The 27,641-nt window shown below is 36.1% G+C and overlaps 1 protein-coding gene across 3 annotated transcripts in view; it reads left to right on the top strand.

The window, feature by feature from the left end:
- Positions 1 to 27,641, top strand: part of FYTTD1 (forty-two-three domain containing 1) — a 32,498-nt gene continuing 4,857 nt past the window's right edge. Inside the window, exons 1-7 of one of the 3 annotated variants that reach the window (XM_022568112.3) lie at positions 3 to 205; positions 4,794 to 4,922; positions 13,753 to 13,901; positions 19,484 to 19,596; positions 21,316 to 21,412; positions 21,856 to 21,917; positions 23,440 to 23,514. In XM_022568112.3, coding sequence (XP_022423820.2) covers positions 103 to 205; positions 4,794 to 4,922; positions 13,753 to 13,901; positions 19,484 to 19,596; positions 21,316 to 21,412; positions 21,856 to 21,917; positions 23,440 to 23,514 — 728 coding nt within the window. In that variant the 5' untranslated portion in view covers positions 3 to 102. Of the gene's footprint in view, positions 206 to 4,449; positions 4,472 to 4,793; positions 4,923 to 13,752; positions 13,902 to 19,483; positions 19,597 to 21,315; positions 21,413 to 21,855; positions 21,918 to 23,439; positions 23,515 to 27,641 lie in introns of those variants that run through there. The other 2 variants (XM_089910625.1, XM_022568121.3) reach the window with 2 other exon arrangements.

Here is a 27,641-nt window from a genome sequence, read left to right as displayed (position 1 = left end):
GCGCGCTCCGTCGGTGCGGCTAGTCTGCGTGCGTGAGTGGGAGGTGGCAGGCCTCAGCCCCTGGCCTTCTTCGCTGACTGTTCCAGCGCGACGTTTCCAGCTATGAACCGGTTTGGTACCCGGTTAATGGGAGCCACCGCGACCCCGCCGCCGCCGCCGAAAGCCCGCAGCAATGAAAACCTGGACAAAATTGATATGTCTTTGGGTGAGGAGCCGAGTCGCACCGAGTTGGAGTGGGAGGAGGTGTGGGTGGAACCAAGTACCGCGGTTTGTGGGGGAAGGGGCGGTTGGCCGCAGTTGTCGATGGAGTTTTCTTACGGGTGGGCGGAACCAAGCGGGGGCCGGTGGGGACGGGGGGAGCGCTTTCTGGAGTCCGGATCGAGCCCGAGGGCCTCGGGCGTCTCCTCGGCGGGGCTGTGTCTGAGGGGACGGGGGGCGCTTCGGGCCGGGAGGTTGGGAAGGCAGAGGAGTGCGGATCCTGTTTCCGCCCCCCCACACACAAAGGGTAGCCACTGCTCGCGGGTGACCCCGGCTCTTTGTGAGGAAAACTCCGCGGGTTTCACCTCAGGCTTGTGCGCGGTGGGCGTTATCGTGGGGCGAGGGCAAGGGTCGGACGGAGCCGTCCTTTCTGAGGAAGCTCTGAGAGCCCGGCGGGTTCTGTTAAATCCGTGGTTCCCGAGAAGGGCTGGTTGGGCGTTTTATGCGCCCGGGCCTGCGCCTGGCGCCGCACAGAAGCGTCAAGACGCCCCGAGAGTTGGCTGTTTCTGACGGGCTCCAGACGGCCGGGCCACCGCGGGGCCGGGGCGCTTGACAGAAAGAAAAGATAGTTAGGAAGGACTTCGTGGGATGGTGGTGTATTAGGCGGTGCCTAGAAAAGCACAGTCTCCTCATCGAGTCCTTCAAGCTAGCAAATTGGAAATAAACGAAGCGAAAACCGAAGGAGGGTTTGATGGGAAGCCAAGTAAAGCATAGATCTAAAAGAGTGGGGTGGTTTGCTGACGATTAGGTAAAAAGCAGGGAGATTGGCGATTCAATTAAAAATTCAGACCTAACACCACTGAGGGACTAGTCTCTGGCTTGGTTGGTTTAAAAGTAATTCCGTTTTTGTCGGGATTCAGGTTTTGGTATTAAATGTGGTTAGTTAGCTCTGCCTCAGGCCTATAATTTTTCGGATATTTGAAAAGTACCCGACTAGGGGATACAGAGGTGTAACTTTTGCGAGGACGATATTTTTCTTTTTTGTTGTGGTTTTTCTGCAAAGTTCGTAGTCAAAAGTCAAGACCTCTTGGTTTCTGTTTTTGTCTTAAGTTAGAACCCAAGATGTGAATTAAGCAAATCATCAGAAATCATAGGTTTGGCCTCAAGTCTTGCCTACTACTGCTAGTCAGTGGTGACCTCTAAAGAAATGAGAAATGAGAAATCTTTTGAATTAAAGCCAAGAAAAAATATAATAATGAATATTTATTGAGTGCTTACTACTTCCCAAGCACTGGACCAAGCATTTTATATGTGTTAAATTATCCCGATAATAACCCTATGAGGTACTTACTCCTAATGATAATGAGCATGCATGGAATCCTGAATCCCAGACTGTCTCAGTTCAAATCCTGCTTCTGCCACTTATTAGCCATTTGATCTTGGGCAAATTGCTTCTCAGTGCCTCATCTGTAAAAAGGTGAGATACTACCTCAGAGGGTTGCTGTAAGTATTAAATAAGTCAATAAGCAAATGTAAACTGCTCAGAACAGTACCTGGTACACAGTAAGCACCATATTTACATATATATACACACATACTGTATAAGCCGTTGTTGTTATTCCCATTTTACAAAACCTGAGGCATAGAGAAATTAAGTAACTTGCCCACAGTCATACAGCAAGTAAGTGATGGAGTCAGGATTTCAGTCTGGTTCTAGAGCACCAAGCTCTAGATGTAGGAAGTGTTAACCATGTAGTGTCATAAGCATTACATTTCTTAAGTTTCTAAGTTTTTTGTATGTATTTTGTTCAGTGATTAGGATGTTCAAATGAAGAAAACTGAGGGATAATTCTCTTTGAAGATAGAAGTGAAGTGCAGCAGATAGCTAAAAGAGATTGGTCTCTCTTCTCCCTTAAGAACATACAGCATTCTGTCAGGTGCCCTTTTTTTTTTTAGGTGCTTTGTTTTGTTTTAGTGAGAACTTTACGGAGATGTGATGAAGAGATAGGTATTTTAGGCAATTATTATGCTTTGTGAATATCCCATTTTATCCAGTGTGCATAGGTTTTAGAATCTAATTTTTTGTTTTGTTTTTAATTTTGACTCTATCAGGTTTATGTGAATATTCATATGGAATTATCTACCAAGGTTACCAGTAGCTGGCCTCATTGTGGCTCAATTTCTTAATTTAAAAAAAAGAAATTTCTTTCTTTTTTTCTTTGGCTGTGCCAGGTCTTAGTTGTGGCACGCGGGGTCTTCGTTGCTGTGTGCCAGATCTTTAGTTGCAGCATGCGGGGATCCTTTAGTTGCGGCATGGGGGCTCTTAGTTGCGGCGTGAGGGATCTAGTTCCCTGACCAAGGATGGAGCCCGGGTTCCCTGCATTGGGAACCCAGAGTCTTAACCGCTGGACCACCAGGGAAGTCCCTCAGTATCTTAGTTTGAAAATGGGTATTATAATAGTTATTTCATAGAATTATGAGAATTGAATGAATACATGTTTTCAGAACAATCCTATTAGTACTCAGTTACTACTATTACTGTTATTGTTATCACATGTATACCCCTAGTTTTTTATAAAAGTAGCTTATAGTGGATTTTTTTTTTTTTATTTCTGATATATACCTACCCTGTCTACTCCTTGGTTAGGAGAAAGCCATTATCTTCTTTTAGATTGGAAGAATCCTCTCTGTCATGGTAGCTCCTTTTAACTTGAGGATTTAGATAATAAAATGTTTAAATAGAAAACAATTTTATGTTTGATATACTTTTCTACTTTTAATTTTTAGTTATGTTTATACTCTGTAATGCTCTGTTTTTAAATCAGCCTGGTTAGTCAAAATTATGCTCTGCCTTTTTTTATTTTGTGGTTCCCCAGACCAAGTTCATTTTTGGGGGGCACTCTAATGGCTCTGAGATCTCAGACTTCTGGTGAAGAATAAGTAGCACCCTGTTAGAGGAAAGTAGTGTTTTGAAAGTGGTGTCTAACTATTTCCCTTTCTGCTTACTGAGAATTTAACATGTTCATGGCTCTGATATTTGTGAAATCTTTGTGTTTTGTAAAAAACTGTTCTTGAGTGTTTAACTTTGATAAACTTTTTTGTAGCTGAATGATGGATCTCAAGATAACAAACTACTTTGAAGGGATTTGAATTATTTTCTATGAATATTTAAATGTAGTTTAGAGTCTTAAAGATTAGAGATTGGTGCACCTCAACGAAGAGCAGCCCCCACTTGCAGCAACTAGAAAAAGCCCACAAGCAGCAACGAAGACCCACTGCAGACATAAATAAATAAATTTTTAAAAAGATTAGAGATTAGTGAGGTAGTGTAGTAATATATAAGAAAGGATCCCTGTAATCTATATTTCCTTCTTTGACTTCAGAAAAGACTAGTTATATTGATATAGTTGTTAGATTATTTGTATTTAGAGTAGTTTGGGAAAAAAAACAACTGAGGTTAGTTTTGTTAATTTTATTAAGAAGTTGTTGATGTTCAATTTATTTGGTTTATTTACTGTATTTTCAATCAGCAAAATTAATATTGGAGTTGGAACTTTGGAGAAAGTGTTTGGATATTCTTAAATGAGTATTTTTTGTCTTCTAGTAATCTCCTTTAAACAGATGTAAATAGGGATCTGGAGTACATTTAGTTTTCTGATCTTGACATTGTTCTGTTGTGGTATTAGAGCAATGTGATGTTTGTGAATTACCTTGGGACAGTCTGGAAGTGTTTTGGGAAATAATGAGACTTAGAACAGTGTAGAGGGAATTCCCTGGTGGTCCAGTGGTTAGGACTCCACGCTTCCACTGCAGAGGGCACGGGTTTGATCCCTGGTCATCGGGGAACTAAGATCCTACAATCCTGCGTGCCGTGCAGCACGGCCAAAAAAAAGGGAGAGAGAGAGAGAGAAGAGTGTAGAAAGAAAAATAAGGTAACCCTGAATTGCTTTGCTAAATGAGCAAAGAACCAATAGTATTTTCTTTTTGTACTATACCTTTATTATGGTACTTGTTTAATTTTTTGTTTACTATTTACATGTCTGTTTCCATCAATTTTAAACTTGCTGAGAATAGGGATCATATTTTACTTTTGTTTGTTTCTGTTACAGCACAGCCTACCACATATATTCACTGCACATAGTATATACTCAATATTTGCTGAATTGAGGTGAACTTAGAAATTTAGTCTTTGAATGATTTATTTTTTGACTGCCAATGGTTTTATTGAAAGGTGGTCATCTTTAAAAACTGGAGACTTCTGTGATTATGGAAAGTAAGTATGAGTAATTTTTGTAAACAGGTTTTTGCTCATTTATTAGGGAAAGAAATACTATGAATAACAGAAATCTTCATTAGTTGGTAGCTCTGCTTTGGGCTGTTGACTTCAACTTTTCCTACAAAACCATTGTTCATTGCTCCAAATATATTGGCTGATTTGAGCTTTTATGTTCATATCATTATTATCCACTTATCAAAGTGCTTTCAAAGTAGAAAAGAAGTTAGGGACATAGGAATTCTATCAACTAGAAAATGAGACTGAGTAATTGAGTCATTACGTTAAAATGAAGGTAATCATCACATTTCGTCTATCACAGATGATATCATCAAATTGAATCGAAAGGAAGGAAAGAAACAGAATTTCCCAAGACTAAATAGAAGACTCCAGCAAAGTGGTGCCCGGCAATTCAGGATGAGAGTAAGATGGGGAATTCAACAGAATTCTGGTAAGTTTTGCAAGTAAGCTTTAATAAAGAGCCGTTATTTGTGGGTTCATAGTATACTACCTTTGATACATACTTAAAGCGTGGAGGAAGTATCTCAGTACCCTTTATGATGTGTATTTTTCCTTCTCTCAGAGTTTTGTTTAATCTTACAATCTGGTAAAAATTCAGGTTTCCTTAAATAGGTGATAACACTATTTCTTAAAAACATTAAGTCATTTTAAAGTAACCTCAGTATATAAAGTCTTTATTATATTTAGGACTATAGATTTATAAAGGATCTTACATATCATGAAGTCTTAATCTCCTTCACAGTTAGAGGTTTGTCTGATGGATGACTGTGTAACTCCAGCTTATATATATTCAGTGAAAGAGCATAGCACCTCACAACATAACTTATTCCATTATTGGAGACCGCACTGTTTACTAGAAAATTCTCTTAATTTGAATTAAATCATGCCTTCCTGTTAATTCTATAGAGTTATAGGAAACAGGTTTCTGTATGAAAACCTTTTATAAATATGTGGAGACTACTATTCTGCATAGAAAATGACCTCTAGATTATTTATCTTATCATCCAGGACCTTTAGGATTTGTTAAATCCTCCAGAGGTAACACAGAATTGAATGCTTCAGATATGGTCTAATGATCTTGGAACTCTACATATACAGTTATTTTTGGTAATCTAGAAGCTTATTTATTTATAACATTTTGTTCCAAAATAGACTTAAGGCAGTAACTGAATACTATTAATTATATGTGACTCATTAACTTTTTTAGCAGTTACATCAGCATTTTATTTATTTATTTATTTATTTATTTATTTTTATTTTTATTTTTTTTGCGGTACGCGGGCCTCTCACTGTTGTGGCCTCTCTTGTTGCGGAGCGCAGGCTCCGGACACGCAGGCTCAGCGGCCATGGCTTACGGGCCTAGCCGCTCCGCAGCATGTGGGATCTTCCTGGACTGGGGCACGAACCCGTGTCCCCTGCATCAGCAGGTGGACTCTCAACCACTGCGCCACCAGGGAAGCCCATATCAGCATTTTAGAATAAACATTTGTTCAGATTTTTTAAACTCTAGATCTTTTATACACATGTGAAAAAATGTTTGATAAACTAATTCCTAAGTTGATTTTTATCCTATATGTTAAAAACCATAGAAAATAATCTCCAGTAGGTTGAACATAATTAATCCTATGTTTAATAGCTAATATGCCAACATATCCTTAACATATGCCTGTAACTAAGATTAGACCCTGCAGAAGAATTTATTCTTCCCTAGTAATTTCTGGGATAGCTGAACCCAAGTAAGTAAATCTTGTAATAGGTATTTAGCTATAGAAAATTAATATTTAATTCCAGTGATTTATATTTAAAGGTTTCTTATAAATGTTACTCAACATACCATATTTTATATATGATTTGTTTTAAAATAATTTCAGAGTTCATAGAAGCCAGAAATATATTTATTTATGCTAATCATTTGTTAAATACCTGATAAATGCTCTGAACTGACCAGGTTGTCAGGGTATGTAAAGATGCACTCTTTTACTTCAAGGAATTTCTAGTAACAGAGATAAGGTAGAAAACATAGAGTTAAGAAATATCATAAGAGAAATTCTGATTGTACTACAGGATTTTAGATAGGGATTTTGTCCTAAGAAAATTAGTGGTGATTTAATGGATAAGGTGAAATAGGATCTGATTCATGAAGGATCAGAAAAGCTTTCCTTTTACAGGGGTTATAATCTGAGCCTTGAGTTAAAGGATACCCAGTGGCAGCTTAGGATTTTCTAAGATTGAAATTGCGCTTGTATGTTCTCCACTTACATGTGTTAGGGCCTAAAATAGAACAGCTGCTGCTGTCGCTGAATATTCAGAGAGGTATGGGATTTTCTTAAGCTCTAATTGGTTTGTAAAAGTTAAGATTTCCACGTTATAATGTCAGTGAGGATGTTAGCTTGAGGTAAGGGAATAAGTAGCACAGAGAGCCCTTAGCAAATACTCAATTATTTATTTATTTAAAATTTATTTATTTATTTATTTGGCTGCACCGGTTCTTAGTTGCGGCCCGCGGGATCTTCTTTGCCGTGTGCAGGATCTTTAGTCGTGGCATGCAGGCTTGTACTTGTGGCATGCGAGATCTAGTTTCCCTGACCAGGAGTCGAATCCGGGCCCCCTGCATTGGGAGTGTAGAGCTTTAACTGCTGCACCACCAGAGGAGTCCCTCAATAATTTATTTTTGACGGCTGAACAGACAAGTGAATAAAGTCTTCCTAATTCTGTACCTGAAATATAATTTAGTCATTCAATACGTACTTGTACAAACAACCTAAATGTCTTTCAGGGATGGAATACTATACAACAGCAGTTCTCAAAGTGCTGTCCAGAGATCCTGGGGAATCCCCAAGACTCAAGGGGTTCACATGGTCAAAACTATTTCTATAATACTAAGACATTGTGTTTTCAGTCTTATTCTCTCATGAATGTACAGTGGACTTTCCAAAGTCTACATGACATGTGATAAATAAAACATATTGGAAGCAGAAGCAGAAATGCGAATCTAGCTATCTCCTATTAAGCCACACACTAAAGAGATTTGCAAAAATGCAAATCAATGCTACTCTTCCTATTAGATATTTTTGTTTGTTTAGGAATCCAGTAGTTATTTTTCATTAAAAATGTTATTTGCCCTACATGTTGTGAGTTTATTGTTGTTTTAATAAAATAACAAATAGTTTTTAAATGTCTTAGTTTTCATTTGTAGTGTGGTAAATAGCAGTAAACATAAACCCTATATATCAGAAATACCAGAAACAAAAAGTCTTTGGGGTCCTCAATAATTTTTAAGAGTATAAAGAGGTCCTGAGACCGAAAAGTTTGAGGATGCTATTTCTTTTAGAGGTAGAGGAGACAGAGAAATAGTTGTATGCTTCTTTAAAAGGAGCCAGTAATATGATTGCATACACTCTGTGATATGATATTTCCCAGAAAATCCCTCAAACCTTTGTGTAAGTGATCAGACTACAGAAATTATTTAGGCAGCTTGATGTGTGTGTGAAAGAAATTCATGAAGGGATTGGGCTAACGATTCAAAGAAAAGATGAAAATTCATGTGTCTAGTTTTAGTTGTTCTCAACATTGGTTGCATCTGTGGAGCTTTATAAATTAGACTGATGCTCTGGCTGCACTCCATTGCTACTGAACCAGAATCTGCAGAAGTAGGGCCTGGGTTTGTTTGTTTTTTTTTTTTTTTTTAAGCTCCATATGTCCTTCTCATACATGGCTAGTAGTGTTAAACTGCTGCTCTGGTGGAGCTGAAAATGTGAAAGGACCTTCATAGAGGTAGTAGTTGAAGTAATGAGAATGAAGGTACTCTAGAAAGATGAGAACTTTCTAAAGGGGCTGATTGGATGAAAACCAAGAAAAGACTATTGCATGAAACATGACAGTGACAGCGTGAAAAATACAACCATTGCTAAAACTGAGATAGAGCTAGTGAAGTTTGTTCAAAGATAGAAAAGGAGGAAGGAGGAAGGGATGATCTAGGCTTGTTAGAAGGTAGAGGATAAGAAGCCACTGGAAGGAAAGAAAGAAAAGATGGTAGAATAGGGCTTCCCTGGTGGCGCAGTGGTTGAGAGTCCGCCTGCCGATGCAGGGGACACGGGTTCGTGCCCTGGTGCGGGAAGATCCCACATGCTGCGGAGTGGCTGGGCCCATGAGCCATGGCCGCTGAGCCTGCACGTCCGGAGCCTGTGCGTCCGGAGCCTGTGCTCCGCAACAGGAGAGACCACAATAGTGAGAGGCCCGCGTACCGCAAAAAAAAAAAAAAAAAAAGATGGTAGAATGGGTGATGAGTATGGGAACAATGACTATAACAGTCAGAAATAGAAGGCACCCAGGAATAGAATTCTATCCCATACTTGTCTCCTTTTATTCTTGTTTTTTTTTTTAATTTTATTGAAGTATAGTTGATTTACAAGGTTGTGTTAATTGCTTCTGTACAGCGAAGTGACTCAGTTATAGATGGATAAATTCTTTTTCATATTCTTTCCATTATGGTTTATTATAGGATATTGAATATAGTTCCCTGTGCTATACAGTAGGACCTTGTTGTTTATCCATCCTATATATATGCTAGTTTGTATCTGCTAATCCCAAACTCCCAATCCTTCCCTCTCCCTCCCCTTTTATTCTTGTTAATGAGATTTTCTCATGAGTCTTTTTCATCTACGCCTCAAACTTTGGTATAATGATGGATTCCTCCTCTCTTTAAACTTTCTCTTTGTTCTACTAATTCATTCATTCTTTTGGAATACGTTCAAATTTCTTTGTTCCTTTCCCAGTCCCTTATCATGTTGTGTTTGAGTGTTGCGATAGCATCTGAAATGGTTTCACTGCCTTCTCTCTCTTTCTTCCATTCAGTATAAGATACCGCTTCTAGACTGTTATAATCTGATCATGAATTCGGTGAGCCCCCCCTCAGTTCCCTTTCAAGTATAGTCTTTTTTTTTTCCATCTTTATTGGCATATAATTGGTTTACAATGGTGTGTTAGTTTCTGCTTTATAACAAAGTGAATCAGCTATGCATATACATATATCCCCATATCTCTTCCCTCTTGCATCTCCCTCCCTCACACACTCCCTATCCCACCCCTCTAGGTGGTCACAAAGCACCGAGCTGATCTCCCTGTGCTATGCGGCTGCTTCCCACTAGCTATCGGTTTTACATTTGGTAGTGTATATATGTCCATGCCACTCTCTCACTTTGTCCCAGCTTAACTTTCCCCCTCCCCGTGACCTCAAGTCCATTCTCTAGTAGGTCTGCTTCTTTATTCCCATCCTGCCCCTAGGTTCTTCATGACCATTTTTTTAGATTCCATATATATGTGTTAGCATACAGTATTTGTTTTCTTCTTTCTGACTTACTTCACTCTGTATGACAGACTCTAGGTCCATCCACCTCACTACAAATAACTCAGTTTCTTTTTATGGCTGAATAATATTCCATTGTATATATGTGCCATATCTTCTTTATCCATTCATCTGTCAATGGACACTTAGGTGGCTTCCATGTCCTGGCTATTGTAAATAGAGCTGCAGTGAACATTGTGGTACATGACTCTTTTTGAATTATGGTTTTCTCAGAGTATATGCCCAGTAGTGGGATTGCTGGATCGTATGGTAGTTCTATTTTTAGTTTTTTAAGGAACCTCCACACTGTTCTCCATAGTGGCTGTATCAATTTACATTCCCACCAACAGTGCAAGAGGGTTCCCTTTTCTCCACACCCTCTCCAGCATTTATTGTTTGTAGATTTTTTGATGATGGCGATTCTGACTGGTGTGAGGTGATACCTCATTGTAGTTTTCCATTCACTTCTTATCCTTTTCTCTAGACTGTCTCTCAAATCACTGTGGTTGCCCATGTCTTTGTACTTGTCACTTTATGCCTCTCTTCCTATTCACATCTTGCCTGTTTTGTAATACCTAGCTCAGAGCCTGCTTTTTCTGTCATAGCTGTGTTTTTCTCTTTGGAAATGTACCATAGATTATATTCTACCTTTTATTATTCTTTAATTTTTATATATAACAGTTTGGAAAATGCTCAATTTTTCGAGCCACAGACTTGCACTTAGATCATGGCTCTGCCATTTTCTAACTGTGCCCTCTGGGTAGTCACTGTTCTTTGCCTCACTTTGCTCACTTGCAAAATTGAGATGTTAGCGTCAATTTCATCAAGCGCTCATTTAAATTAAGGTACTCAGAACAGTGCCTAGCACAGTGGTAGCTGCTTCATTATTTAATACAAAAAAAAATAGCAAGTAGTTGTAGATTTAATTTGAATATACAGGTTTCCCCAACATGCTTAATCTTCGTTTGGTTGCAATTCTAGAAGGGAATCACACATAGAACAGCAATAATTTGATCCTAATATTTTAAAAAATTGTATCTTTATTGCTTTTTTGCTGATTATAAAAGTAATAAAATCAGCACCTTTAGTACTGAGGCAGAGCACCCAAAAAGGGAACAAATCTACAAGAACTCCTTACCACACTGAGTTGCCGTGCTGGTGGAATTCACTGGGAAGTGATCTACAGAGGTGATGCAGCTTTAATTCACTGGAGGATGAGCAGGGCCAGAATTAGAGTGATGCCTAGGACTAGATCTAGATAGATACCGAGGGCCTAATATTTAAGGTGTCACTCATTCTCAGATTTTATGCCCTAGGCGCCTCTCTTGCCTCACCATAGTCTCAGCTTTCAGGGGAGGGATAATGAGTGCCACTGGGTGTCCTATGCCACAGGAGCAAGCCTTGAGGTGCACGCTGGAACTTGGAAGAAAAGCTCCTTCTTCTTCTAGAGTCCCTCCAGTGCCCTCTGCTGACAAAGCTTAACATCGTGCCAGCTGGTAAGAGAAATGTTCCAGTAACAGAAGCGGGACAGTAAAGAGTGAATTGGGAGCTGAAAGGCAATAAATTGGTAAATGGTTCAACCATCATAACATAACAGGTTTTTCTAACTGTCTAGTTGAATTCTGGTCTCAAAGTAGGTAAACCACAAAAAAGCATTATGGAATTAGATAAATTCGACAGTGACATATACATGATTATGGCTTAAGAGATTCATCACACACAGTCCTGAGAAATCCTACAGTAAACTACTTTAACTTTGTTTAGTTTGACTATGAAACAGGTTGGTAGACCTGTTACCACATTGCAGGTGTATAGTATTATACAGGACTCCATTCTAAAGACATTCCCCCCCAAATTAGAATTAAGATAAGCATGCCCAATATCACAATTGTTACTTAGCATAGTTCTCTGGAATTTCTGGCCATTGCATTAAGAAGTAAAAGAATTTGAGGTATAATTATTGGAAGGAAGAAGGTAGTATCATTTGTGGGTAATATGATTGTCACTCAGAAATCCCAAGAAAATAATTTGAAAGACTATTAGAACTAATAAGTGAATTCAGTGGAATGGCTGATTAAAAGCTATTAATTAAAACCTCAGTAGCTTTCTGTAATCCCAGGAATGACAAGATTATTAATAGATAAGGGATCTTTTTTTGTGATTGACAACAAATGTATAAAATACCTCGTAATAAGCTTAACAAGAAATGTGCAGGACCTATGGGAGGAAAAGCTTGAAACTTTACTGAGCCAGTTAGTGACAGAAGAAGACTTGAATAAGTGGAAAGACGTAACGTGTTCCTGAATATTGTAAAATGTCGATTCTTGATAAATTAATTATAAATTTAAAGTAATTCTTCTATCAAAGCATCAAAGGAAATTAGAACTTGACCCTAGAAAACTGGTTTATGAACATGATAGTTTGTGAATGGAAGAATACAGATAGTCAAAAAACCCATGGAAAGTGTTCATTATTACTAGTAAACTACCAAATACAAGTTGTTTTTTTTATCTCAAACGCTAAATGATAAAGATTAAAAAGAATAATATTTAAAGTTGTCAATGATACGGAAAAAGTGGCACCCTTATGTTCCTGGAAATATAAATAAATATTGTCGTTCTGGAGGGGATTTTTTACAATACGAATCAAAATCCTTTAGAATTTGCTTTACTCTTTGATACAGCATTTTGATCTTTGGAAATTTATATATTGAGGAAATATCATGGATGTGTATAAAAATGTTATCTGTAGTGTTATTGCAATGTTATTTATAATAGTGTAACATTAGAAGTAACTAAAATGATTATTAGTATGAATATTAAAGACATAGGATTAATATTCACAATACAGTGTTAATGTAGACTACAGAGTAGTATATGGAGTAGTGAAATGTGGTTGCTGGAAGATTGACTCAGTCCATTTTCTGGTCACATGGTACTACAAAATTGTGAATTACCTCATGTGATAGTCTTTTGAGTTGCTTAAAGACAGTTGAAACTAAAAGTGTTAATTTGAAATGTATGTATACAAGTAAAAGACTAGAAAAATATAAAATGTTAGTAGTTGTTGTCTCTAAGTGGTGGGCTAATGGTGGTGGCTTTTATATTCTTATTTGTACTTTATATGTTTTTAAGATTTCTGTACTGAGCACGTTTACTTTTTCATAATTAGAAAATAAGTATTTAAATAGGTAAGATACATAATGGAAAAGCAAAGTCAGTAATGTCATATGCCGCAGAGATTAAAATATATATCCATTGGCGTTTACTGCAGACTTTAGCAAAAGCAGTTTGAATATAATAAGACTGAAAACAAAGAAGCCAGATTGCAACATCGTAAGAAAATAGGAGATGAGATAGTGATTCCACTCTGGATCAGTGCCATCCAACAAATAAAATGTGAACCACATATTAATAATATATTTTATTTAACCCAGTACATCTAAAATATCATTCTAACATATGATTAATGTAAAATTATTAATGAAATATTATACATTCTTTTGTTACATCTCAATTCAGACTAGTCATATTTCAAGTACTCAATAACCACATGTGGTTAGTGGCCACCATGCTGCACAGGGAAAGTTGAGACTGTTCTGTTTGTTGAGAAAGTAATGCCAGAGAGGATAGCTGGGGGGAAATGTGAGAATCCTCTAGTCCTTTGCAGTCCATTACAGCAGCAGAACCCTTTCCAATAGCTTATTGCCTCTTTAAAAATGAAATATTTTATGTAATTTTAAAGAAGTTATATAAATAGTAATATAATAATAATATAAGAAATATTATATGAATAATAATAAATGAAAAAAACTCTCATGTCCTCCACCCTACTTAAGAAATAGAATATCCTGTGACCTGTGTGTCACTCAATTGCAGTCTTAGATTGATTTTTTTTTTTTCCTCCTCTCCTCCAGGTTTTGGTAAGAATAGTCTGAGCCGTAGAGGAAGAGTGATGCCTGGAAAGAGACGTCCTTATGGAGTTATCACTGGCCTTGCAGCTAGGAAAGCAACTGGAATTCGAAAAGGAATTAGTCCTATGAATCGACCACCTCTAAGTGACAAGGTAGGATGATGGCTAATCCTGAGTCAGAAACTCTTTTCCTTACAAATGAGTCTGTATTCAAAACAGAAACAGACTCAACAGACATAGAAAACAAACTTACAGTTACCAAAGGGGATGGGGAGCGGGGAGGGATAAATTAGGAGTATGGGATTGACAGATACAAATTACTATACGTAAAATAGATAAGCAACAAGGATTTACTGTATTATCACAGGGAACTATATTCAGCATCTTATAATAACCTATAATGGAAAATAATCTGAAATATATATATATTTATGACTGAATCACTTTGCTCTACACCTGAAACGAACACAATATGTAAATCAACCATACTTCAATTAAAAAAAGAGAAAGAAACCCTTTTCCTTTATTCGTACTAATATTTCTGTGAATGAGCTTGAGAGAGCATTTTATTTGAATATTTTGGGTTTTTTTAATATAGTACTTAGGGGCTTATATAAAAAATTCAATAATTAAATAATAATTATTGTCATTCATGAAGAATACCTAAATTTCCACATTCTCAAATACAAAAATTTTTTTAGAGGTTCTTGACTTTCCCTGTGTGTGTGTGTGTGTGTGTGTGTGTGTGTGTGTGTGTGCAGTTTTTAACGGGATAGTGTGTGTCTGCAGTTTTTAACAGGTTATTGACGTATAATTTTATACTATAAAATTCATTTGTTTTAAGTGTACAATTCATTGAATTTTAGAAAATTTATAGAGTTGAACAATCATCACAATAATTAATTTTAGAACATTTCTATCACTCTAAAAAGAAATCTCAAGTCCATTCACAGTCATACCCTGTGATATGCCCCAGGCAACCACTAATCTACTTGCTGTAGATATTTTATAAATTTGCCTTTCTGGCATATTTCATATACAGGCATACCTTGTTTTATTGTACTTCACTTTATTGTGCTTCACAGGTACTGCGTCTTTTTACAAATTGAAGATTTTTGGCAACCCTGCACTGAGCAAGTCTGTTGGTGCCATTGTTCCAACAGCATTTGCTCACTTTGTGTCTCTGTGTCACATTTTGGTAATTCTCGCAATATTTCAAACTCTTTCATCATTGTATTTGTTATGGTGATCAGTGATCTTTGATGGTACTATTGCAAAAAGATCACAACTCGCTGAAGTCTGAGATGATGCGTAGCATTTTTAGCAATAAAGCATTTTTAGATTAAGGTATGTACGTTGTTTTTTTAGGCATAATGCTGTGGCACACTTAATAGACTACAGTATAGCATAAATATAAATTTTTATATATAGTGGGAAACCAAAAATTCATGTGACTCACTTTATTGTGATATTTGCTTTATTGCAGTGGTCTGGAACCAAATCCCCAGTAACTCCGAGGTATGCCTGTAAATGGAATTATACAATAGTATGTGGGCTGGCATTTAGCCATAATACTTTGGAGGTTCATCATGTTGTAGCATGTCTCAGTACTTCATCTCTTTTTATTAGTGAATAATATTTCATTGTATGAATATTTTGTTTACCCATTCACCAGTTGATGGACAACATTTTGGTTTTTTCCACTTTTTTGGGTATTGTGAATATGTTGCTGTGAACATTGCCTGTAAGTCTGTATGGACACAGGTTTTCATTTCTCTTGGGCGGATACCTATCTCCCCTAGTTGATACTTTTAATTAGAGTTACAATTATTTACTCACCATAAATTAACTACTTTTCAAATCTTAACTGAATTTTTAATTACATCTCAATGAGTAATTTTTGAATTGGCTGTATAAAGCATTACTTAAAATAGTTTCACAAATGGTTTTTCTTTAACTTCTTATGTTTAGTAAGTCTGAGCCACCAAGGAATTTAATGTTCCACCCTGCTGTTTTTTAACCCCTTTTGTTTCTCTGATTATGAAAGTAATACATATTTTAATACAAAAATTCAGGACATTCATTTCTTAAATTGTCCTAAGTATCTGTATTCTGGTTAACCACAACTGTCTTCACCCCTTAACTTTTCAATTCTGCTATCACCAGCAGCTATTCTCTAAAACTTTATTACAGAACTTGCTCCAGTAAAAATTTTAAGTTACCACATGTGGTAGTCTTTTGAGTTGTTTAAAAATAGTGAAAATTGAAAGAGAATGTGCTGAATTGTAAGATCCTTTTATTTAAAGTTTGAATGATTTTGGAAAAGGTATGGTTTAAAATTTGCTGTTTCTTAAGAACCTTTCTCTCAACCTGAATACAGATTAATGTCTCAACAGAATCGACTGTGGTACTTGTGAAGCAGATCATTTTCTAGCAGTTTAGAAAATTTCTTTTTACATATAAGTAACTTAAACCACCCTCTTCTATTCATTAAACAAATTACCTAAGTAAGTTAATTGTCCTTGAATTGCTGCATATACTTAGAAATTTTATACCATAAAAAAAGTCCTGACCACAATTAGACTTTTTGTTACTTTTTCTCTTCCTTTCCACAGTTTATATGAATTAGTGAGATTTTATTTCAATAAAAATGTACATTTTCTTACCTATGAAGTGAATTACTAAGTGGGAAAGATAGCATACTCATTTACATTACTAGTAATTACTGAGAGAGCAAATGGCTATGCCTGGAGGGGAATGGTTGTCTCTAAGAATGAATTTTCTTTTGTTTAGAGAAAGTCAGCTTAAAATATCTGCCAAGTAAAAGTTTGTAAGGGATTCTTCTACTGGAATATATAACCTTGTCAATGTCAATACTGTAACTTTTCTATTTTAGGTTCACAGTTTCCTAAAACTGAGGGTATGTTATGTTTTGTAGAACTTTTAACTTGACTAATAATACTAAACCATTTAGTACTTCTGTGAACTTAAAAAATTTTTGTTGTTGCTACATATATAGCAGTTATCTTCTGCTAATGGGTAGTTTTGATCTTTTATCTGATTTTGACAGTTTATAAATACCTTATCTTCATACTATGGAATTCTGTTCAGCAATAAAAAAGGAATAAACGTTAATGCGCAAGACAGTGTGGGTACATCTCAAAACATCATGCTAAGCAAAAGAACACAAACACAAAACACTATGTACTATGATTCTGTTTATTTGAAATTGTAGAAAAGGCTAAACTATAGTGACAGATCAGTCATTGCCTGGGGTTAGAGTCAGGTGGGGGAAGGAAATTGACTGCAAAGGGGCACAGGGGAACTTTTAAGGGTAAGGGTACTGTTTTATATCTTGATTATGATGTGGTTCCATGATTACATGTAATTACCCAACTTCATCAAACTGTACACTTAAAATTTTATTGTATGTAAATATTACTTTAATAAAATAGCATTAAAAATAAACTACCTTAATTTCTTTCCTTCAAGGAATAATTTTTATTTCCAAATTCTGTAAGAAAAACTTATCCTTACATATTTTTTATAAACACTTTTATACACATGTACAAACCTTAGATTCATGGAACACAAATTCCCCATATATTAATGGATTGTTAAAGTTCTTGTCCGTGTATTCATCATTTACTTCATGTTGACTGAATACTCAGTATGTCCTAGACGCAAGGGATTCTGCAGTAACTCAATAGAAAATCCCTGTATTCATGGAGAACTCAAATAAATATTAAATAATTTATCACACAAATAACTATATGATTATAATATGGCGGGTATTTTGAAGGAAAACAACATGTGACAGTAGTATCATAGAAGGAACTTTTACATTTACCTATAAAATGAGCCTTGGTATTTTTATTAAAGACAAAATACAAAGCTTGGAATGGGCCATCATTAGTCTGATTTCATAGCATTTCTTCTGTACTCTTAATATTCTTTATTCCTCCATTTACTTCTTTTCCAAACATTCATGAAAATGAAGACTATCGTAATTTTTGTGGTTTTTAGTCAATCGATATTTATGTGATACTTCTCATATTCTTTTTTTTTTTTAACTTTTATTGGAGTATAGTTGCATTACAACGTTGTGTTAGTTTCTGCTGTACAGTAAAGTGAATCAGTTACAGGTATACATATCTCCACTGTTTTTTAGATTTCCTTCCCATTTAGGTCACCACAGATCATTGAGTAGAGGTCCCCTGTGCTAAACAGTAGGTTCTCATTAGTTATCTATTTTATACTTAGTGGTGTATATATGTCAATCCCAATCTCCCAATTTGTCCCATTCCCCCCTTCCCCTCCTTGGTAACCATAAGTTTGTTCTCTACATCTGGACTCTATTTCTGCTTTGCTGATAAGTTCATCTGTACCATTCTTCTAGATTCCACATATAAGGGATATTATATGATGTTTGTTTTTCTTTTTCTGACTCACTTCACTCTGTATGACAGTCTCTGGGTCTACCCATGTCTCTGCAAATGGCACTATTTTGTTCCTTTTTACGGCTGAGTAATATTCTATTGTATATATATACCACATCTTCTTTATCCATTCCTCTGTCAGTGGACATTTACGTTGCTTCCATGTCCTGGCTATTGTAAATAGAGCTGCAGTGAACATTGTGGTACATGACTCTTTTTGAATTATGGTTTTCTCAGGTTATATACCCAGTAGTGGGATTGCTGGGTCGTATGGTAGTTTTATTTTTTGTTTTTTAAGGAATCTCCATACTGTTCTCCATAGTGGCTGTATCAATTTACATTCCCACGAACAGTGCAGGAGGGTTCCCTTTTCTCCACACCTGCTCCAGCATTTATTGTTTGTAGATTTTTTGATGATGGCGATTCTGACTGGTGTGAGGTGATACCTCATTGTAGTTTTGATTTGCATTTCTCTAATAATTTGCGATGTTGAGCATCTTTTCATGTGCTTTTTGGCCATCTGTATGTCTTCTTTGGAGAATGTCTATTTAGATCTTCCCCCCAGTTATTGATTGGGTTATTTTTTTGATATTGAGCTGCATGAGCTGTTTGTATATTTTGGAGATTAATCCCTTGTCAGATTCTCAAAATATAAGAGAATCTAGATTAAATAAAAGATATAGTCCATATTGTCAGAGACTTTAGAAAAGGCTTCATGGGAAATATGGAAACCTGAATTAGGCTTTAATGATGGACTGAATTTATATATGTAGAGGGAGAAAAAGTGGACATTTCCTGTGCTTATTTTCTATGACATTGAATTTTCTTAATTCTTGTTTTTCTACTCAGACTTCTTTGCTATCACAACCTCCCTTTTTCCTTCTCACACATTTGTTTTGGATCTTGGCTCTCTTATCTCTTCACTTGATATCAAAATCATATTTATATAAAAGATTCCCTAATTTACATTTCTGGCTCTCTAGAGGGTTCTTCTCTTGAGCTCCAGAGCCATGTTTCCTCATCACCTGTGCATCCCTCAGAATACCTCAAACTGAACATAACCAAAATAGAAAAAAATTCATTCTTCTGTTTGAATTCTTCTTTTGTTGCAAGTATTTTAAGTGTAATGTAGTTATCTTTTTCGTCACTTAGACAGGAAATATTCAAGTTGTTTTAGCACAACCTGTACATCTAAGCAGTGGTCAGTCCCTGTCCATTCTGCCTCAGAAATGTTTATTGTAGTAGGGTATAGAGCAAAAAGCAATCTAATTAACATAGTTTCTTGCTTTCTGAAAGAATATAGAGCGATATTTTCCAGTGTTAAAAAGGAAGGCAAACCTTCTGAGACAAAATGAAGTACAGAGAAAACCAGTTGCAGCTCTCAAGAGACCTAACCAGTTAAATAGAAAGTAAGTACTCAAATATAAGACAATGTTATGTTATACATCTTAAATAAAGATGGACTTCTTGCCCTGAGAGTTCAAAGAAATGAATTTGCAGTGATGTTTGTAGGTATCTAGTCATTTTCAAGACAGATATTTGGGATGTCTGTTTGAAAATCCAATACGGAAGTATTCAGTAATAGCTTCATTATCTCTTGGAACCAGTGTTATTGATGAATTTAACTGATTATAAACGTTTTAAAAAAGCATAACTCTGTGTCTTTCTCTTTCTTGACATATAGAGTAAAATTGCAAAAGGTGATCGTTTTGGTAAAAACACCTCTTCCAGAATTATTCAAAATTGAGAATTCTGAAAGCTGAATTTGTTATATAGTCTCAATGGCTCTTAATAAAGCAGTGTATGTTATTTGTGGGAAAAGCAAACCTGAAAGAATTTTGCGTGAATGCTTCGTAAGCTGAAATTATTTTTCTATTAATTTAAAAAAGATATAACAGGGCTTCCCTGGTGGCTTAGTGGTTAAGACTCCATGCTGTCAATGCATGGGACCCGGGTTTGATCCCTGGTCAGGGAACTAGATCCCATATGCATGCCGCAACTCAGAGTTTGCATGCCACAACTAAGGAGCCCGCCTGCTGCAACTAAGGAGCCCACCTGCCCAACTAAGACCTGGCACAACCAAATAAATAAATTAAAAAAAAAAAAAGTATAACAAAACTTAAAAATTGTGGCCTATCGTTATGGTATTCTGTTCTCTGTAAGGATAAAGTAGTTGACAGGCTGCAAAGTTTTCATATTATTTCAGTTTCAAATGCCTTTTATTCATCTTTTATAGAAGATAATTCAAAGCAAAAAACCCTGAAATGAAGTTTTTGTATAAGTGGAATGGCTACAATTGCAGCTTTATTCAACTATCATCTCTTTTTCTTTTGGGAATCATTTCGGAGTACTTTTTTGGAAAAGGGAAACTTCTCAAATAAGAGCTTGTCAATTACATGAACCATTAATGAGCCCATGTTAATTGGGCTGGCAGGGAAATTTTGCATTTGAGCCTCTATAAGTTTGGAGGTAAGATTAGGTGACCTGTTAAACATTTATTTATAAAAATAAATAAGTAGACAGAAATGAAAATTTGTTTTCTCATGTTTTACCAACTTTCTATAGAAACTAGAAAGGAATTGGTGAAAGTCAAGTCAAACATATAATTAAGATTACAATGTTCTAAGCAGGAGAGAGCAAACAGTGGAATAGTGTAAGTTTCTGTGTGATTTATATTAATATATGAAGGTTTCTGAGTGAAGGAGAGAAAATTGGAAAAGATGGTATATTTCAAGATTTTCTTCATTTTTTTGTTTTCAGCGGTTTGACTAATCCTGTTCATAAATCTGTACATTTATGTCTTTTACCAAATTTAGAAAGTAGCATTAAAAATGTTATTTCAGTGTCTTCAGAAGAGACCTTATATGTCAGAATATTAGACAGTTGAATATTTGTAAGAAAAATTAGGTCAGAATTAACCACATTGTTACGTAGTCTGCTACAGAGGGAGGTATTTGTAAATCAGATTTCAATAGCTTCACGTAACAAGGGTATAATTCAGAGTCTTTGTGTTTAGTGTACCTCAGATTTTCATCCTAAGAATTTAAATATTTTTGCTTATCTTTTCAAGATGTTTGAAAGTTGTTAAGTGGCCCACACTATTCATGGTGTACGTGTTTTTGTTGCAGAAATAATATTCCAGCCAATTTTACCAGGAGTGGAAATAAATTAAGTCATCAGAAAGACACTCGTCAGGCAACTTTTCTTTTCAGGAGAGGCCTGAAGGTATAAAAAACCCTTGGTAGTGTTTTCTTTTTACCCAAACAAAGGATCCTGAACATCCACCTCTAGTAATCCTCAATCATAGACATGGCCCATGATTGAGGTAGGGTTTGGGTTTAGAATATGGAGAACATGACATTAGATTAATTCCTTTTTTTTTTTTCTATTTTCTCTTTTGTTGTCCTCAGTGGCAGTGTCTTATAAGAATTTAACATGTTATTTAGGAATAAACTTTTTACTACTTGTTCTGATACAGGAACCTGAACAAAGAGGTGTTGTTAGAATAGGCACATGCCCCTCTCCTGCATTCACACACCACACTGGGTTATAAAGTTACAGAGCAGGGTAGCTCTTTGGATTCAAATCCTCTGCTTTCTATGGGATCCTCTGCTTTCTATGGGATCCTCTGCTTTCTATGGGATCTACTGCTTTTTTTTTCCCTTCAGGTTCAGGCCCAGTTGAACTCAGAACAACTGCTAGACGATGTAGTAGCAAAGAGAACTCGTCAGTAAGTTTCAATTTGTTTTTCAAGATGTCATTTCAAAACTCCCAGAATAGTAGTGACCCAAATTACTTTGTACCCCAGTCGAAAAGAAATTAAATGAGACCCAAAGTGAATTAACCATTGAGCCTGAAATAAATAAATCCTATGTTGTTTTTGTTGTTTTTTCCCCAAAAACCTTTTTCATTTTCACATGTCAGTGTTGTGAGTTTTAGCACCAAATACATTACTCTGTATTTTAATTTTTTTCTTGCCTGTTTATTCCTTTTTAATGAAACAGCTCTTTATTTTTTTATAACTGCTTTCATACAAATGAACCAATTCAGGGAATAAATAGAATAAAATCCAGTAGCGCTTTTAGAAAATTTATAGATTTTTAAAAGCAATAGGATGTTTTCTTTTCACATATTGTTTTTTTCTCCTTACCCCGTGAAGGTTTTTTTCAAGAATGTATTTTTGTCTGTTAGAATTGCACTCCCCAAGTGTGAGTTGTAACACTCCATCAATATGATCAGGTTTTAAAATTAAATCATTTAAAATTATGGCTACTTCTGTGAAAACAGAGCATATAAAACATGATCATTGTCCAGATATGATGCCATCTATAATGGGCATGATTTTGAGCAATTGGCGTGTCAGAAAGGCAACTATTTGAACTTGACGCTGGCAATATTCTTTTGCACAGGAGTCATGCATTGGAAACCAAAAGAAAGGAAATAATGATCATGACCTATTTGCTTCTGCAATAAACAGTATTTACATAATTGTAATAATGTAAATGCAGCTTATTTGTTTTGAACTTTAAGAATCAATCTGTAGAACAAAGCACAAAATACTTAATTTGGTAACAGTGTGATATAAATGTCAGATTTTGACCAACATAAATATAAAAGTAAAGCTGATAAAAAGTGAGAGGTACAAAATGGGTGAAGAGGTGGAGGGGAGGAATTAGAGATGCTACTGTCCGTTTATACAAAGTGGGTAGGGGATAATGTCAAGAGACACTACTAAAAAAAGAGATTTTAGTATATTTAAAGTTATAGTGGAAGTAAAATAGTGATATAGCTATCAAAACGTTTAGAGGTAGGAAGAGAAACTAGAGGATAGTGTAATGAGCTGAATCCTTACCATAGCAAGATAGTATTACATATGCATTTTGTTTAGTGAACTGGAAGTAACTAACTAGCAAGCAGGAAAAACAGGAAAGGTTAAAAGTGCTGCCTCTGGGGAGCAGAAAGGGAGAATAGTGGGGTAAAGGACTGTTGTTTCTTATTAGAAGCCTTTCTGTATTATTTGATTTTTTTATGTGCATATATTTGTTACACTGAAAAATATTTAATAAATTCAGGTGTCTAGTTCTTACACCCAGGATGCTGATTAATTATATCATGGTGGGGCCCAGGTTTCTGTATTTCCTAAAAAACTAAGAAAAAGTAATGGCTACTTTAAAATGTATGTTTTAATGTGGAATACACTATAGGATTCATAAACTGTCATTTTAATGAAATTTTTGGTTTTTTGAAACTAGGTGGCGGACTTCCACCACAAATGGAGGAATTTTGACTGTATCCATTGATAATCCAGGAGCAGTGCAGTGCCCAGTGTAAGTCTTTTTTAGATTTTGCAAAAATTATAACTTCTCTATATAAGATAATAGAGAAATATTTGACTTCTCTTCAGAGTATGATGGTCATGTTAGGATAAACTGAGACAAGGGTAAAAGTAATACTTGTGGTATAAAGTGGAAATAGTATAATATAAAATTAAAGGTAGGGGATTCCCTAGTGGTCCAGAGGTTAGGGCTCGGCAGGCGCTTTCACTGCTGAGGCCCAGGTTCAATCCTTGGTCAGGTGGAGAACTAAGATCCCTCAAGCTGCACAGCATGGCCCCCAAAAACAACAAACAAAAAAATCAAAAATAACAAAAAAAGTTAAAAGTAAAAGCTCCCTGATTCCTGGTTCTACAGCCCCAAAGTAACCACTTTTAACAATTTCATATATTTATTTAAAAAATCGGTGCCCATATAACATACTATGTACATCTATTTCTTGTGTATAATCATAAATGAGATAATACCATGCATACTTGCTCCCTTCTCCCCCTCCCCCCAGTATGCTTTGGACTTCTTTACTTTTCATTACATACAGATCTACCTTCTTTTTAAAGGCTTCATAATGTATTCTTTTATCTAGATGACCTTAATTTAGTTAACCATTCCGTTATATGTATTGCATTATAAACTTTCTAGGTTGAAGCGGGAAGTGATGTTGCCTAGGGGATGGGGGGTGAACTGAACCCTGATTTGACAGGCAAGATGTGAGACTTAAAGCACAGGGCCGGAGGTCAAGGATGCATTTCAAGAAAGTTCTAAAACCATATCATCAAATTCAACCTGATAGTTGACCTAGCCATAGACCAGACCATAACTGGCACTCTTAAATTTTTCACATCAAAAAGTATCAGGAATGAAAATCTAAGCTCTATACTTAAAATTTAAAGTCCTGTATCCGCCAGTAGTCTAGCAGATTGGCTAGTTTCTTGGAAATTCTTGCCGACGTACTCAAGCTTCTAACACAGCAGAGGAAAATATCTCTGTGTTGATATTTTTCACATTATGTGTGTGACCCATTAGTAGGTTATGAAATCAGTTCTGTGAGATGTGATGAACATATTGTAAAAAGAAAATAAAATAATAAAAATTTTTTTCAACTTTCTAGGTTTATGGAGTTTTGTTTTTAACTATCTAGCCATTTTAATGATTGAAATGAAAACCTAGGATGATTCTCTACGATTTTAGAGGTTGCTTTATTTTAGTAGAAGATCAAGACTTGGAAATCGCCAGTCCTTCCAAATTGTTGAAAAGTTTGTAGTTCTACTTACAGAGGTATTCTGTGAGCGTTTTATAAATTTTAGTCTCTAGATTAGTCAGTCAAGAACCAAGTATTTTTTGGAATTCAGCAAGGTTGCGGGATACAAGATTAATATACAGAAATCTGTTGTGTTTCTATACACTATAATGAAAAGCAGAAAGAGAAAGTTAAAGAAAAAAAAATCCCATTTAAAATTACATTTAAAAAATACCTAGGAATAAACTTAACCAAGGAGGTGAAGGACCTATATGCTGAAAACTATAAAACGTTGATGAAGGAAATTGAAGATTATTCAAAGAAATGGAAAGATAATCCCATGCTCTTGGATTGGAAGAATTAATATTATTAAAATGACCATATTACCAAAAGCAATCTACAGGTTTAATGCAATCCCTATCAAAATACCCAGGACATTTTTCACAGAACTAAAACAAACAATCTTAAAATTTATATGGAACCCCGAAAGACCCCAAATTACCAAAGCACCTGCTGAGGAAAAAAGAACGAAGCTGGAGGTATGACCCTACCAGACTTCAGACTATACTACAATAGTCAAAACAGCATGATATTGGCACAGAAAAGGACACATAGATCAATGGATCAGAATAGAGAGAAATAAAAGCCATGTACCTATGGTCCATTAATCTATGACAAAGGAGGTAAGAATGTGCAATGGAGAAAAGACAGTCTTTTCAACAAGTGGTGCTGGGAAAACTGGACAGCCACATGTAAAACAATGAAATTAGAACATTCCCTCACACCATATACAAAAATAAACTCATAATGGTCTAAAGACCTAAATGTAAGACATGAAACAATAAAACTCCTAGAAGAGAAAAAAGGGGAAACACCCTGACATAAATCATAGCAGTATTTTCTTGGATCAGTCTCCCAAGCCAAAAGAAATAAGAACAAAAGTAAACAGATGGGACCTAATTAAACTTAAAAGCTTTTGCACAGCAAATGAAACCATAAACAAGACCGAAGGACAACCCTCAGAATGGGAGAAAATATTTGCAAACGAAGCAACTGACAAAGGATTAATGTCCAAAATATACAAGCAGCTCATGCAGCTCAATATCAAAAAAACAGCCCAATCCAAAAATGGCCAGAAGACCTAAATAGACATTTCTCCAAAGAAGATATACAGATTGCCAACAAACACATGAAAGGATGCTCAAGATCACTAATCATTAGAGAAATGCAAATCAAAACTACAATGAGGTATCACCTCACACCAGTCAGAATGACCATCATCAAAAAATCTACAAACAATAAATGCTGGAGAGGGTGTGGAGAAAAGGAAACCCTCTTGCACTGTTCGTGGGAATGTAAATTGTTACAGCCATTATGGAGAACAGTATGGAGGTTCCTTAAAAAACTAAAAATAGAACTCCCATATGACCCAGCAATCCCACTACTGGGCATATACTCTGAGAAAACCATAATTCCAAAAGAGTCATGTGCCACAATGTTCATTGCAGCTCTATTTACAATAGCCAGGACATGGAAGCCACCTAAGTGTCCATCGACAGATGAATGGATAAAGAAGATGTGGCACATACATACAATGGAATATTACTCAGCCATAAAAAGAAACGAAATTGAGTTATTTGTAGTGAGGTGGTTGGACCTAGAGACTGTCATACAGAGTGAAGTAAGTCAGAAAGAGAAAAACAAATACCGTATGCTAACACATATATATGGAATCTTAAAAAAAAAAAAAAAGTGGTTCTGAAGAACCTAGGGGCAGGACAGGAATAAAGATGCAGACCTAGAGAATGGACTGGAGAACATGGGGAGGGGGAAGGGTAAGCTGGGATGAAGTGAGAGAGTGGCATTGATACATATATACTACCAAATGTAAAATAGATGGCTAGTGGGAAGCAGCCGCATAGCACAGGGAGATCAGCTCCGTGCTTTGTGTCCACCTAGAGGGGTGGGATAGGGAGGCTGGGAGGGAGACGCAAGATGGAGGACATAAGGGGATATATGTATATGCATAGCTGATTCACTTTGTTATAACGCAGAAACTAACACACCATTGTAAAGCAATTATACTCTAATAAAGATGTTTAAAACAAAAACACACATAATGGTCTAAAGACCTAAATTTAAGACATGAAACAATAAAACTCCTAGAAGAGAAAAAAGGGAAAACACCCTGACATAAATCATCGCAGTATTTTCTTGGATCAGTCTTCCAAGCCTAAAGAAATAAGAACAAAAATAAACAAATGGGACCTAGTTTAACTTAAAAGCTTTTGCACAGCAAAGGAAGCCATCAACAAAATCAAAAGACAACCTACAGAATGCAAGAAAATATTTGCAAATGCTGTGACTGACAACAGGTTAATATTCGAAATATACAAACAGTTCATATAACTCAATATCAAGAAAACAAACAATCCAGTCAAAAGGTGGGCAGAAGACCTGAGTAGACATTTTTCCAAAGAAGGTATACAGATGGCTAGCAGGCACATGAAAAGATGCTCAGCAGTGCTAGTTGTTAGAGAGATGCAAATCAGAACTACAGTGAGGTATCACTTCACCTGTCAGAATGGCTGTCATCAAAAAGTCTACAAATAACGAATGTCGGGAAGGATGTGGAGAAAAGGAAACGGTTGGGATATTGTTGGTGAGAATGTAAATTGGTGCATCCACTGTGGAAAACAGTATAGAGGTTTCTTAAAAACTAAAAATAGGGACTTCCCTGGTGGGCCAGTGGTTAAGAATCTGCCTTCCCATGCAGGGGACATGGGTTCGATCCCTGGTCAGGGAACTAAGATCCCACATGCTGTGGGGCAACTAAGCCCGAGCACACTGCAACTGCTGAGCACGTGAGCCACAACTAGAGAGC

This window comes from Delphinapterus leucas, chromosome 4 (genome assembly GCF_059928025.1).
Source record: "Delphinapterus leucas isolate spDelLeu-1000000601 "Yukka" chromosome 4, BTC_Dleu_Yukka2, whole genome shotgun sequence".
Taxonomy (NCBI): domain Eukaryota; kingdom Metazoa; phylum Chordata; class Mammalia; order Artiodactyla; family Monodontidae; genus Delphinapterus; species Delphinapterus leucas.
Note: the sequence above shows the minus strand (reverse complement) of the source record. Positions and strands in the feature narration are given on the sequence as shown.